At 36.1% G+C, this 15,807-nt stretch overlaps 1 protein-coding gene across 1 annotated transcript in view; it reads left to right on the forward strand.

Moving 5' to 3' along the window:
- SPAG6 (sperm associated antigen 6) overlaps positions 1-15,807 on the forward strand; it is a 71,826-nt gene that overhangs the window by 48,155 nt on the left and 7,864 nt on the right. Inside the window, exons 9-10 of the mRNA XM_044678544.1 lie at positions 9,929-10,045; positions 13,065-13,210. Coding sequence (XP_044534479.1) covers positions 9,929-10,045; positions 13,065-13,210 — 263 coding nt within the window. The remainder of the gene's footprint in view (positions 1-9,928; positions 10,046-13,064; positions 13,211-15,807) is intronic.

Raw genomic sequence — 15,807 nt, forward strand, 5'->3', positions numbered from 1 at the left:
TACTACATCTAGGTGATAGTTACCGAAGTTGGTAATTTTAAAATGTTTATGTTTTTGATATGAATAGTATATCTAATTGATAAATAGTTACCATCTGGTGTACATACCTGAGTATTTCTAATTTAGAGTTAGAAGCTAAATTGATGTAATTTAAAAAATATTATTAGCTGGCTTGGCAAAGACTTTCTGAAGATTATTCAAGAAAGGAGAAGGACTAGCTATTGTCCACACTACCAGAATAGCCTAAAAGACTCATGATGCTATATTAATCTTTAAAATTATGTAATCTGGTCCTTTACCTGTATTATGCCATATTTCAAAAATATCAATTGTCTAGAACAAGTCTGCCTAATTCGTTAGAAATTCAAAATATTGATAACATTGTTAAAAATTGGGAATTCTTTACTCAACATTGCTTGGTTCCCATATTGAAATTTTCTAATATAAACTAAGGCCATGTCCATCCTATATTTATATGAAATTATTCATATACATGGTATTCAGAATCCATGGTAAACAAATGAACAATTATTACTCTTGTAATATATCCTCGTGGTCTAGATCACCATAATAGAACTAATGTTTTTCTTTTGAAATCAATGTGGAACTAAAATGTAAAGGGGCCTAATGAACATAAGCTTGACTGACCAAGTAAAACTTCAGTCTGTTCTATAAGACAAAAGATTTGTGCTGTTAGCTTAGTGGAAAAAGGTATGCTTAGAATTGATTCCCTCATTGAATATCCTTACTTCAGGCCTAGAGATGGGAAGTCCTAGGTTCAAATCTGGCCTCAGACACTTCCTAGTTTGTGACCCTGAGCAAGTCACTTAACCTGCATTGCCTAGCCCTTACCGCTCTTCTGCCTTAGAACAAATATACAGTATTGATCCTAAGATGGAAGATAAGGGTTTAAAAAAGAAAAAAAGAAAATCTCTTACTTTCTGCATCTAAAATGACAACCACAACAACAAAAACTTGTGGAAAAATTCAATGAATGTACAACTCAGATTAATATATTAATGAACAATCACTTGCAAAACTGTATACTTAATATTTTCCCGTTAACTTACATTATAAAATGAATGTATTCATTCAGAAAGTTTTATCCACGAGATGTAATAAATCTTAATTTAAAATATAGTAAACCTGTTGATTATCTATTTAAAAAGCAAATTATAATATTCTACTAAAATGTTAAATTAAATTTGTTATAATGGGAATGTAAAAGAATAAGGGTTGTTTTTGTATTTGTTTTAGTATTTTTAAAAGTTCCCTGCAGGATAGACCATTCACTCAACATTTCATAAATACTTATTTATTAAAATCTTCACTGAAGGGCAAAGGCTAGACATTTGGGGTTTAGGTGACTTGTCCAGGGCCACACAGCTAGAGAGTGTCTAAGGCCACATTTGGTCCTTCTGACTCCAGGCCTGGCATTCTATCCACTGTATCACCTTCTTTCCCCTCAAGGAATATTTATTAAAGGTGTAATATGTGCTGTTTTTAGCAAGGAGACATTTCTTTAAATGATGTGGTTCCTACCTTCAAGGAACTTAGATTCCACTAATAAGCATGAAAATTATCTTGGCAAGCTAGAATACTGGACTGAGTTTTCTAAAATGGAATTTAATAGACAAAAAAGTAAAATCTTACATATGGCTTACATAAACTGACCTAGGGCAGCTAGGTGGCACAGTGGATAAAGAGCCTGGCCGGGAGTCAGGAAGACTCATCTTCTTGAGGTCAGATCTGGTCTCAGACTTTTACTAGCTGTGTGACCCTGGACAAGTCACTGAACCTTGTTTGCTTCAGCTTGCTCATTTGTAAAATGAACTGGAAAAGGAAATGACAAACCACTCCTGTATTTTTGCCAAGGAAACCCCAAAATGGGGCCATGAAAAGTCAGACATGGTGAAAACAACATTCGGTTTCAAAAATCAATATCTTAAGTATAAGACATGAAGAGAAAGCTATTTTAGAAGAAATTTGTTGATTTTAGTGGACTGCAAACTCAATATGTCAACAGTGTGTAGTAAAAAGAAAAAACAAAATAAAACGAATGTGGTTATATGCCATATTAAAAAAAGAAGGATAATATTTAGGACCATTAGAGTAATCATCCATATATTCTCTGTGTTGCTCAGATGACACCTAGAGCATTATCTATCTTTTGGGGCACCTCGTTTTTGAAAGGCATCCAGAAGAAGGCAGCTGTAATTGTGAAGGTTTTTGAGACCATGATACATGAAGAGTGATTATCCAGGGGAGGAGAAAGTTGGAGGAGATAGTCTAGCTATGTTTTTTGAGTGTTGAAGGACTGTTATATGCTATGTTTCTGCTTGGTTTCAGAAGGCAGAGCTAGGCGGGATGTTAGAGAGTGGAATGGTTGAGAGAAAGAACTGTGGAAATGGAAATGCATTAGAAAAATATGTGATTGATCATGAAAAATGATAGGGACGTGGTTGGGGTTTTGATGTTAAAGGATCACACTACTGCAGATATCAATAACACAGAAACAGGTTTTGAACAATGATATATTTTTAATCCAGTGGAACTGCTTGGTCGGATTCAGGAGGGGGAGGAAATCCTGAATGATGGGGGATCATGAATCATGTAACCATGGAAAAATATTCTAAATTAAAAAAAAAGAAAAAGAAAAAAAAGTAGAATGGTTGCCATTGGAGAGGGAAGCCCTTCACAGGAAGTTTTTACATGAAAGGTGGATGAATATGTTCTAGTGATGTCATATGTAGAGGGCCTCTGTAGTTTCCAACTCTGATATTTTGTGATTGTACAAAATACTCTGATTCCCTCTCATTTTACAGATGAGAATAAACTTGGGATGTTTTAAAAGACTTGTCCATTTCACATAACTGGTTAGTGGTAGAGTATAGACAAATATCCAGATCTTCAGACTCTTAATCCAGGATGCTTTATGGCATTCCAAGAATTATGAAAAATTGGAATATTGACTCTAGTTCAATCCATTTCCCATGTATTTGACAAAATAATTGACATAGGACATATGTCACATTTCTGCTAACAAAACTTTCAGTGGTTTCCTATTGCCTTTAGGAGATAATATATACACCTAGCCGGGTATTGAATATATGTACCTCTGCTACTGATTCTGACTCTAATCTACCTTTCTAGCCCTATTTTTCTCTGTCTCTGACTCTCTTTGTTTTTCTATCTCACTCTGTCTTCATCTCTGTTTTTCTGCAGTCTGTCTCTCTGTCTCTCTCTTTTTCTCTCTCTCTTGTCTCTTATCTTTAAATCATCATCATCTCAGAACAGACAATTCACTTCCCCTGGATTGGACTCTTCTGTGAAACAAAGAAAAATAGTTAAGCAATGTCTGGCAATGTCTGAAATGTTTGCTGTCATAGGCCCTCACTGAACTGTGGAGAGGAGGAGGTATGTTTCATCATTTGTTCTCTGGGACCTATATTTCCTAATGCTGTCTCTTTGATGCAATTCATGTTGCAGCTACACTATTACTTCTGTTTCATGACCCCCCCCAAAGCATTTAAATTTCCCATTTCATTGTATTCATATGGATCATTCTCCTTAAGCCTAGACTACACTTTCTTTTTTTTTTTTTCTCAGTCATTTTTAAGTCCAGTTCTACTTCATGACTCCATTTGGGTTTTCTTGGCAAAGATACTAGAATGGCTTGCCATTTCTTTCTCCATCTCATTTTACAGATGAGGAGCTGGGGCAAACAGGGCTAAGTACTTGCTCTGGGTCACATAGTACTTGCTCTGTGTGTCTGAATCCAGATGTGAACACAGGAAGATGAATCTTCCTGACTCTGGACCTGATACTCTATCTACCTTGTCATTCTATTGTCCCTTTCCTTAGTCTTATTTCCTTAAGATACTTAGTTTGCTTCATTATCCAAGTGCCACATTTTTTCTTCTTGTTAAGACATCCTCAAATTAGATGATCTCAAATTGGTTCATATTAATCTACCTTTGTACATGTTGTTGCCCCTAGTAGAATGTAAGCCTTTTGAAGGCAGAGGACGGTATACCATACAGGTTTTGCCTTTTATCTCTAGCTCCAAGCACAGTGCCTGTTATATACCAGACCCTTCATACAAAGTTAAATTGGATGTTAATTTGTTAAACTGAATTGATTTAAGTAGGCTTTCAATAGCTTTTCATTCATTTTTTTTTTTCAGAAATGAAATGATGACAAGAATGGAGAAGGGGAGGGGAAAAGATTAAGCTAGATCAGTGGTTCCCAAACTTTTTTGGCCTACTGCCCCCTTTCCAGAAAAAATATTACTTAGTGCCCCTAGAAATTAAATTTTTTAAAAATTTAATAGCAATTAATAGGAAAGATAAATGCACCTGTGGCCATCACTGCTTCCCTGGATCCCTGCAGCACCCACCAGGGGGCGGTGGCCCCCACTTTGGGAATCACTTAGCTAGATCATCATTTTTAGGAGACAACAGTAACTTTAGCTTCTATCTTCAACAAACCCTCATGCACAACCCACCAAGAAAGTGCTATACTGCATATGAACTTCCATTTTCTAAAAGGAGCATCTTCATTAGTCATTCATCCTGCTAGTAGTCTTCCCATGGCAACAAGCCCAAACAAATATTTTGTTATATCATTGACTTTTTAAAAAATAGCCCATGGGCTCCATTAGAAGTTGTTTCATTTATTTATTTTTAATTTTAATTTTGAATATTTTCCCCTAGTTACATATTTCATGTTCTTTCCTTCTCCCCCAAAGTCCCCCCAACCCTGTTTAGCCAACACACAATTCAGAAGTTGTTTTAAAGACATCAGAATGCCCACTCAAATCTGTTTGATTTGACATCATTTCAGCCTGGGAAAAATTGTTATCCAGGAGAGTTGAGAATTCTCTTTTCCTCATTTGCTAATCATTGGGGGACTTCAAATCTTAAGGCCAAGCTGCATTCTGTCCCCAAGGCATGTCAACTTCCATAACTTTTCTAATTGATTCTAATCCTAGAAGTTATTAGGCAACATCTTAGAATTTGTGTGTTTTCAAGCAGGTTTACTCTTGGCTTGTGTTTATTTCACATCAAATGCCTGATTGAAATCTGAAGAATATTATTATCCATAAATTTTACCTTTGTGATCTAAGACATCTACATTGTTAGAAATAACTCAGATAGCTGACTGCAAATCCTTTTTTATCTGGATTTTGAACATCACGGTCATCCTATTTAGCCAGCATCAATTCTTCAGACTACCAGTTCAGTTACAAAGTGTAACTTCTGAGACAATTCTTTGGTCTGTCATAGCTCTATTGACTTTAGGGATTTTTCCTCTTGTTTGGGGGACCAGAGCATGCCTTACTTAGACTGACTAGGTTGACCTCAGAGCAAATAGAAACTTTCTGACTGCAACATTTTTTTCACTTTCAGGCATTTAACAGGAAATTAATGAGAATAGCAATTAATAACTTTGTTATCCCCACCCTCCCCTGTGGTGAAAAAAAAATCTCACCAAAGCCAAACATTTGAAGTGGTAACAAGTGCTAATTAAATGTTGATAATTTAATGTTGATCATTTATACTTGCTGAAGTTGTTAATTGCTGCTCTTATCATGTAGGTTGTTTAAAAGTAAAAACAGGGCTTCTAAATATATAGCATCTGCTTATTCTAAGTTTTGACAGAAAAAAATCCCAGTGTTCTTTTCACTATAGCAATTTGTTAGTGCAGTAGAAGGTTTCCCTCAATTGTAGGTATTAGGAGATGATAGTATTGGCTGAATTCATAATTCTGCTATGAAATTCAAGCATTTTATTTTGCTTAGTGCTACTAATTGCTTTAAATAATGGAAAAATATCTTAAGATCAATGTGATTCAATTTTACAATAGGAATGGATTAAAAATAATAAATTGATTACTTGATTATTTTCTGATGCCTACACTAAATGGGAGTCTGTTGGTGGTTGTTTTGGCTGAGATTTATGTAAATATCTATAGAGATATATGCCTAATATATTATCTTAAAAAAGTAAGATAAAGAAATCTTTCCAGACACCCACCTGGATGTCTGATATCATGTAGATAAAATTTCTGGATAAGAGGCTGGCATTTTCCTCTTGCCGAGAGACCTCCTGGCTACTGGCACAGGCATCGATGGATTGATAAGGAACAATATCTACATTTAAGCATGGACAGCAGGCAAGCAGAGCCATTGGCAATATAGAGCTCGAAACCATATTATTCCTGCTATGTATGATTTTAGTTCTTCTAATCTCCATTTCTGCTCTTGTTCCTCAGTTGTGTCCTCTGGATTCCTTTTGTGCAGGACATTCTGATTTAGCCCTTTGCTTTTCCTTTGAGTGTATTTCTAGGTTTTCAAAAAGATATAATTCTAGCTTGATTGGTTATGCCCTTTTAGCAACTCTGCTGCAAAGACCATGGTTCTACTCACACTATTCTTTACCAACTGGGTAGGATATGTAATATCACCAGCTTTGCACTATGAGAATTACAGTGAAGGGTAGAGGTGAAGTAGTAGTAAGTGTGATCTTTGATTTGTAATTAATAGATAGAGTCTCAATTAGATAGTGTAATGAATAGAATAGAGGGCTTGGAATCAGGAAAATCTAAGTTTAGATCTATCCTCAGAAAATGATGGGCAAATCATTTCATCTCTGCCCACCTTACATTTCACACTGGTAAAATGGGGATCGCCCAGGATTGTTGTAAGAATCAAATCAGATATTTTAAAGTGCTTAACATAGTCTTTGGCACAAAGTAGGTGCTTAATAAATGCCTTTTCCCTTCTCCCATTAATGAATAGCTAAATTAGTTTTGTTTTGTTTTTTACCTTCTAGGATCTCTAAGATGCCAAAAGTTTCTCATGATGGCATGGCCTCTTATTTTGGCATTGTTAATTTCTTGTCAATGCAACTTTATCATTATCGAAGAGAAATGAAACTATATATTATGACTAAGATTTTAGTCAGTATGTTTTGGGGGAGTAGTACATGAGGACAAATACAAGAAATGGTGTTTACTTCTCTAATCCTCTAGAAAAATTTAAAATTAATAGATATCCTTATATTTATCACATTTATCTTCCCAAAATTCAGTCTATTATCACTTGTAAGTCAAACTCAGTGTTAAGTGAAAGCATCACCAATGAGATCTCAGAGGGAAAACTCCTCACATCGAATTGGTGCTTTGTTCAGCACAAATCTTCCAGACTATACAAAGAAAACGATATCATGCCCATAAAGTTTGCAAACCTTAAATGAATATTAGCTATCATTATTAGCTAGGATGTACAGAGAGTACAACTGGAGAAAAAGTAGCCAAGGATCTGCTTGTGTTATGAGCTGAAACCGAGTGACTGACTATAAACAGATGGGTCAGAATACATTAAGGATACACTGAAGCACCTAACCAAACAATAAAAAGGAGACCCGGAGTTTGGAGACAAAACAGTGGCAAGCCAATCACCAGATGGCATTATTCAGCGAAAAGAGGACAAGCATATAAATGGTATCAGAAGACCGAACTAAATACAATGTTAATTCTTGAAAACCATAGCTATGGTTGTGGGCCAAAGGGCAGTTTTGACAAAGTTACCATGTATAATCACACATTGGCTGTTTCTAGACATTTTTGTTGTTCAGTTGTTTTTCAGGTGTGTCTGACTCTTTGTGATGACCCCATCTGGGGTTTTTCTGGCAAAGATACTAGAGTGGTTTGCCATTTCCTTCTCCAGCTCATTTACGGATAAGGCAAACAGGATGGAGTGATGTGTCCAGGGTTCACACTACTAGTAAGTGTCTGACATACTTCTAGACACATGAGTGAAAAGCATCCCAGAGTGAGATAAGAGATGGCTATTGCTGCCTCTATATAACAGCTTTTTAGCTCCTGTGAGAAAACCTATTTGTACCTCAGTTGTTTTGTAGGTCTATGTGCCAAGTGAAGATTTTCTACATGTCTGGGCACAGTCCAGCTACCTAGTCTGCATATCCTAATCTCAATTATCTTTAAGGACTCAGGTGGGACATCATTTAGAGTTGGCTAGGTGGTAAAATAGATAGAGTACAAGGTTTGGAGTTAGGAAGACCTGAGTTCACAACTAGTCTCAGACTTTTACTAGCTCTATAACTCTGGACAAGTCACTTACTGGCTGTCTGCCTCAATTTGCTCACCTGTAAAATGGGAATAATAATAGCATCTGTCTTGAAGAGTTGTTGTGAAGGTCAAATTAGATAATAGTTGTAAAGCCCCTTAGCACAGTATTAGCATGCAGTAAATTCCATAAAAATGCTAGTTGCTAGTATCATTATTATTACTAATGCCTGGAATATGCTTCTGTCTCCTCTCCACCAGTTGAAATCCCCCACTTTCTTTGAAATTCAGTATGAGCTCTACCAGAATTTCTCATGCAATTTTCCCTGATCTCATCTCGTTTCAAGTGTTCTCTTCCTCTTCAAGTTTTCCTAGAGCTCTTTGTTTTCATCTTTTCTTCTTTTTCCTTTCCCCCAGTCATTGCCTGTTTTATATCTTTCAACAGTTTATGTACATTCTGAATCTCTTCCCAGTAGAATATAAGCTTCTATAGGCAGATGGGAGAGCTTCACCTTGATATTTTAGAGCATGGCTACAGTGTTGGAATGGATGTTAGAGATGTGTGTGGTGGTGAACCTATGTCACATGTGTCAGAGAGGGCACACCCACCATCACGCACCAAAGTTTGTTACTAGAAAGCCAGAAGGATTCAGGGCAAGCTGCTGCTCTCTTCCCCCTCTCCACTATGCCTGAGGACATTTTTTTTTTCATTTCATCTGCCTCTCTGCTCAGCAGCCCAATGGGAGCACTTCCTCCCTCTCCTTGCTGGGATAAGGAAGGGGTGGTGGTGCCAAGGGGGCACTCAGTCTCTGGGGTGGGCAGGGCACAGTACTGAGTATCTAAAAGGTTCACCATCACTGACCTAGTCCAACCCATTTATTGTATAGCAGTGGAAAATTACCACTTGCCTAGAGCTGCACAGTCAGTCAATAGCAGAATGAAGATTGGAATCAATCTTCTGATTCCTAATTCTTTCTTTCCTTTGCCATGTGTACACTGTTCCTCACTATCTATCATGGTTTTTGTATTTTCAATGAATGTTTGTTGAATTGCCTAATTAAATTGGGCAGGTTCTTGTATTTGATTCGTAATGTAAATGTGTCTGCATATTTGCAATGTGTTCTAAACAGTGGAACTTTGCCTAGTATGTAAAAGTGAAAATTTAAAATCATAAAATATTCTAGTTCTGCATAATTCAAAGTTAATATTTTCTTATTTTCCTTAGTTGTCAGGGGTAGGGTTGATTACTTCCTATTTTATTTTTAACATAAAAATCTTTATTAATTTAGAAATATTTGAGGGGGAGTGATAATTTGGGCAAGCCATTTAAAATTCATAGGCTTCTTTCTTGTAAATAGCTTAGGAGGAGCTCACTGTGTTATAAAGTTTACAATTTAACGAGAAATAAATCGGTCAGATAATTCCATGTTAAATTAAACTAACATAACTCATACTTCTTTCTGACATCTATTTTTTAAAAAAATGAAACACAACTCCATATTAGATCAGGAAATTGATCTCACTTTCAAATTCCAGTAAAAAAAAACATGCATTTTTCTTCTTTTTTTTTAAAATCCTTACCTTCCATCTTAGAATCAATATTGTAAATTGGTTCTAAGGCAGAAGAGTTGTAAGAGCTAGGCAATGGGAGTTAAGTAAACTTGTGCAGGGTTACACAAGCTCGGAAGTGACTGAGGTTAGATTTGAACTCAGGACCTCTCATCTCTAGGCCTGACTCTCAATCCAATGAGGCAACCTAACTGCCCCCAAGACATGCATTCTTGTCAAGATTTCATTGATTGCTTACGCTCTCTGTTTTTTTTTTCTCCCTCAACAGAGTAAAAAAGCTATTAAAAATATTCTCCAAAAATGCACCTATCTGCCAGCCCTTGAACCATTCTTGTATGATGCTCCTCCGAACATTTTGAAGCACGTTGTCGGACAGTTCAGTAAGGTAACTAAAGTCTCTTCTTTCACTTGGAAGTGGAAAAGGATTCAGTGTGTTGACTTGTTTCCTCAATTGCATTAATATTTACTTTTACAAACTGAGGGATTTTTTAAAACATTAACCTGTCAAATATGTGTAATAGGGGACATAAGAGTAGAAAAGAAAGGTGAAACTGATGTCTAGTCATCAAATTTATCTTTATCCATCACTCTACTTTTCACCAGAGCTATTGTAACATTTTTGTTCGTCTCCCAGGAAATAGAGCACACATACATATAGAATAAAACTTACTTCCAAATCTGTGTTCCAAGTACTGTATTAGATGCTATGGATAGAGAGCCCCAAATGAAAACAATTCCTTCCCTCAATGCATTTACATGTCTTTGGGGGGGGGATAAGGGGAGACAAGTCGTATATATATGAGTGTATATACAAAGTAAGTAGCTTTATATCACACACACACAAAATGCAATGCAATTTAGCATCTGTGGGGAGGATAGATTAGAAAGAAACAAAAAAAGACCAAATTAGGAAGCTATTAGAAAAAAATACTTTTAGAAATAATTTCTACAACTAGGAAGGGAACAAGAAATTATTAAGCACTTTCTATATGCTGGGGTTCTTTTGTGGTTGTTTTTCAGTTGTTTTGGTCATGTCTGATTCTTTGTGACCCCATTTGGGATTTTCTTGGCAAAGATACTGGAGTGATTTACTGTTTCTTTCTCCAGCTCATTTTGCAGATGAGGAAACTGAGGCAGACAGGGTTAATTAAGTGACTTGCCCAGGGTCACACAGCTAGTAAGTGTCTGAGGCTGAATTTGAATGACAAATTGTCCTGACTCCAGACCTAGCATTCATCTATTTCATGACATAAAGTGTATTGTGGCTTAAAGGATATAAAGGAATAGTCCAGGTGATGAGGGTTATGGGTATATGAGTAGGGGAAAAGGGATGGTTGTGAGAGAAGTTGTAAGAATAGAGAATTGACAAGACTTGGTGACTGATTATATATTTTAGGTGAAGGAGGATGAGGAGTTGAGAATGACTCTAAGGTTTTGAACCTGTACCCTAAGAAGGATGGGGGGTACTTACCGAAAGAAAATAGTTCAAAAGAGAGATGGATTTTGAGAGCAAGATAATTTTTAAAAGACATATTAAAGAGGTCTAAAGGATTTTTTTGATTTTGATATAAAAATATATATTTGATATAATTTGAAATAAGGAGCCCAGTAAGGATTTGGTCTGTCAGTGTCCTAGACATACTGGATTTCAAAATAGAAACTAAGTTTAGAGATGGATTAGGAGTTTAGATAGTAGATTAGATAGAGAGATGAGAGTTAAGTTTATAGACATGATTATTTTTAACCACCTGGTGAAGGGAGGAAGACAAACAGAGACAGAGTCAGAAACAAGAAAGAGAGAGATAGAGAGCCTGCAAAGACAGAGAAGGCCCCCAATAGAGTCTTAGTGTATATTTTACAGTTGGGAGAAGAGATTTGCTTAATACTTCATCAAAAAAGATCTTGAAAAGAATAATGATATAGGTAGGAAGAGAAAACCAAGAGTCACAAAGATGCAGAAGAGTCGCCCATCCTGCCTTTTGAAGGATCTTCAGTACTTGGGAACTTAGTACCCTCACAAAGGAGTCAATTTGATACCTAGTTCAGGATTAGGAAAATTTCCCTCATACCCAGTTGTAATTTGCATTTCTGTTGACTCCTATCCTTTGTTCTCATTTTTGCCCCTTGAGATCAACCAGAATGAGCTTAATTGCTTATTAATTTATCAGTTGCACATGATGGCCCTTCCAATAGTTCAACATAGTAGCCGATAACAATACAATAGTTACAGTATACTGACCCAATTGTCCCCAATATTCTGGCCATTCTCATTTCCTCATTTAGTCTATGGCAGCCTTGGCTTTGTTGGCTTCCACTGTGCTCATTGTTCTTATACTTGTGACTTCTCAAACCTCCCCACTCCATAGGAATTGACATATTGAATACAAAACTGATATTTTAACTGGGAAGTTCAAGCCATATCATTTTAGGGAGAGTGACATAAGAGGAAGAGTAGGATAATAATGGATATGAGTAAGGAAGCTGCTTCCCAGTAGAAATGAAAGCAGGTTCCTAATCATTGGTGCTGTTTAGACAGACCACTGCTGTCCATCCAACTAGTTGTAGAGACTTAAAGCGGCGTGAATAAAAAAGCAGCCAAATGTATCGATAGCATAGAGATGTACAGAGTAAAGGCAAAGCTGAGTCAAAAATGACTTGGTGGTTTTTTGCTTGGTAGGGTTGTGGAAGGAAGATTTTGAACGATGAGTCACTGATGCAGCATTCTGTTAAAGAGACCCCGGGGGAGAAAGGGCAGGGATAGCCTTGCAATAGCCATGCATTGCCCTCTCCCTCATAGGAACAGACATCTTCTTTATCCTAGGGATAGATTTCCATTCAGCAAAAAGCATATATTCAAGAATAGAATTTACAAAACTTACAAATAGACACTTAAAAATATTGCATTTGTTTCTTCCTGTATAACTGGAGTTAAATCACATTTGTTTTGATGGGGATGGGGGTAACCTTAGTGATATATTATTGGCCTGAAAAAGGCAATGCTCCTTTCCTTTCTTTTTTTTTTTTAAAGGAGCAACTTCTTTAAATCTCAGCCAAATATGGAAATATGTTTTGTCTGACTACACATGTATGATCAATATATTACTTGTCTTCCCAAGGGGTGATATAGAGGCAGGAGGGAGGGAGAGAATTTGGAACTCAAAGTTGAAAAAAATTAACGTTAAAAAAGTTAAAAGCTGGAATTGGAAAATAATTAATGAAATAAAATAATATTTTGAAAAAGAAAAAAAATCTTATCAGCAAGATTAGCCTCATTATGCCTCGGGAATATTGGTTTTAAGTTTCTTTTACCTCATTGTGAACACGGGGAATAGTAATAATTTATTAGTGCTTAAGGTTTTTGAAAAAGAAGAGCTGGCATTTGATTTTTATCCTCCCTTTTTTAGGTGCTGCCCCATGATAGCAAAGCACGGAGACTTTTTGTTACAAGTGGTGGTCTTAAAAAGGTTCAAGAGATAAAGGCAGAACCTGGTTCTCTTCTTCAAGAATACATCAACAATATTAACAATTGTTATCCAGAGGAAATAGTGAGGTGGGAAAGATGGAATTCTAGTGATTTACAATTGCAACATAGTTATGTTCTTTTCAGACTTATATTTTCTATTCACTGCTTCCAACTAGGGGATTTGATACGTTGTGTATGATCTATGTATGAATCTCCTTCCTCTTCTTACCCCTTCTTTTGTTTGTCAAAAATGTTTTCTTTAAAAATCATTCATATGGCAACGAGATCACGTGTCTATTCAAACAGACCTTTGCTCGTTTAGCATGTGTTCCACAAACAGTACCCTGAACGTATCATGAAAATTAAATGAATAAAGGACACATAGTAGGGTCAATTTAAAATGCCTTAAATTGTGATTGTCTGGTTGCAAAAGGTCTGGGGTATTTAAAATTCATTTTCCTCTTTGCTCCGCACATCTCTTTTCTGTGTAATGTTCATATTGACTTTGCAAAGAGAAAAGAGATGTCTGAGTGTAGGAAAGTGCAGACCTATTTAGGTACTGAGAAATTAAATAATGCTGCTGACTATATGTAAGACCCCTTGAGCGCTGTAGCAGGAAGTTGTTTCCAGATGAATGCAAATGTAATGTAATATTATTCTCACTTCCCATTTATTGTTAGTGATAATTATCTTCAGTTACCTTAGAATCACATTGATTTTCATAGCACCCAAAATTATATTACCTTCAATATTTGTAAGTTACTTTCTTATTTTTATATTTCTTATATTTTGTATAAACACATATATAAAATATGTATCTATAAACATCTATAATATATATGTGATATATGAATCTTATTCTTATATTTCTTATATTCTTATTTCTACATTTTTCCCATCATTCCACAAAAGCAAAATGTGAATTTTGGAGGGTTCTGTTGAGTTGGAGGCTTGCAAAGTGTGTGAAGAAATGCTCTGAACTCAGACCAAAGGAGTAAATGAGCAATAAAATTTAAAATACTTATTGGCAACAGAAAAATAAGGAAAAAGAAGTTGATGGATGAGAATTAAGCCAAATGTTAGTAGTGATTTTTTTTTTCCTGTCCTGAAACTGGAGAATCAATGAATATGAAATAAGAACAAAAATCTAGAGATTTGTGGATTTATGGTCACGAAAAGCATCCTGTGCTAAAAACCTTTTTTTTTTTTTTGACTCTAAACTGGCCATTTGATTTGTCTAGGAACTTTTTCTATGAAACTCCCTTCATCAATAAACACTGGTAATTTCTCTTAGGGATTTGCTGGGCCACTGGAAAACTGAGCTCTCTGGAGCAGTAAACATTTAAAGAGAGCTTATTTATTGATGGATTAACTTGAAAACAGGCCCTCTTAATTCCAAGATTTACCTCCTACATTTTCTTTCATCAAAATTCACGTGGAATAAACATTTGCTAGGACTTTTCAGTCCAGACCTGTGACTTCATTGGTGTAGAGAACTCTTTGGTGAAGAAACTCTGTTCTACGACTGTATGTTGGCAACAGTTCTACAATTTAGAATCTTAGAGTACTCGGGGCATTAAGAAATTAAATGATGTATCCAGTCACACAAGTTTATATGTGTCAAAAGTGGGACTAATAATAGTAACTGACATATGTTTGAGGAAGAGGAGAGCCAGAATAATATAATGAAATAGGAGCTGACCTCAGATTCAGGAGGGTCTGGGTTCAAGTTACTCCAAGACTTAATATATTTGTTGTGCCATCACAATCTGTTAATGTGATATGATGCGATGATGGTGAATGAAGAGCAGATTATGAGTTTTTGAGGCTTCTTTTGAGTAGAGTGCTGGAAAGTGTATAAAGGAGTGCCCTGAATTCTTTCAGAGTTCAAGAACAGGCTTGAACCTGCTTTGGCAGGAACATTTCCCTCATCAGCACTTTTCTAAACCAATGGAATCACAGGTCTGGTAAAAACTGCTTCTCAGTAACACAAACATTTTTTAAGACTGTCATAGGATCATAGATTGAGAACCTGAGAGGACCTTAAAGCCTATCTAATGCAGTTTCCTCTTTTTTTTCTAATAAGGGAATCAGATAAAGATCTAGTGATTCACACCAAGACATACAAATAGTAAAATAATAGAACCAGTCTAAGAACCAACATTCTCTGGCTCCCAAGACACTACTCTTTGCACAGGGGACAGAGATTGATCCGCAAGGATCTTATTCTTTAGGAAGAAGTGATGAGCGTTGGGCGATCTTCTGAGTATAAGCCTGTAAAACTGAGATCAATGAACTTAAGTCAAAAGAAAAAGTTGTAAAATAGAAAACATCTGTCAGAGGAGAATCAAGAAATTGTTATCATTTTAGCTAACTAGAATTGTGCGTGTTTCTGAAGCCCTCTGAAGTGCTGCTACCAAAAACAACTTGACCCCAAATCCCATTTGTCCTTCAGTGCAATTTACTACTACTGCTGCTGCTGCTGCCACTATTACTACCACTGCTACTAAAGCTACTACTATAGTAGCCACTACTTCCACTGCTGTTACTCCTCTTCTTACTATTACTACTACTTATTAATTGATGTTAATATAGTTCCTACCATATGCCAGGCCAAAAAGCTAAGTGGTTTGCAATTATTTTCTCATTTGATCCTCATAATAACCCTGGGAAGTAGAGGTATT

This window comes from Gracilinanus agilis, chromosome 5 (assembly GCF_016433145.1).
Source record: "Gracilinanus agilis isolate LMUSP501 chromosome 5, AgileGrace, whole genome shotgun sequence".
In the NCBI taxonomy this organism is placed as follows: domain Eukaryota; kingdom Metazoa; phylum Chordata; class Mammalia; order Didelphimorphia; family Didelphidae; genus Gracilinanus; species Gracilinanus agilis.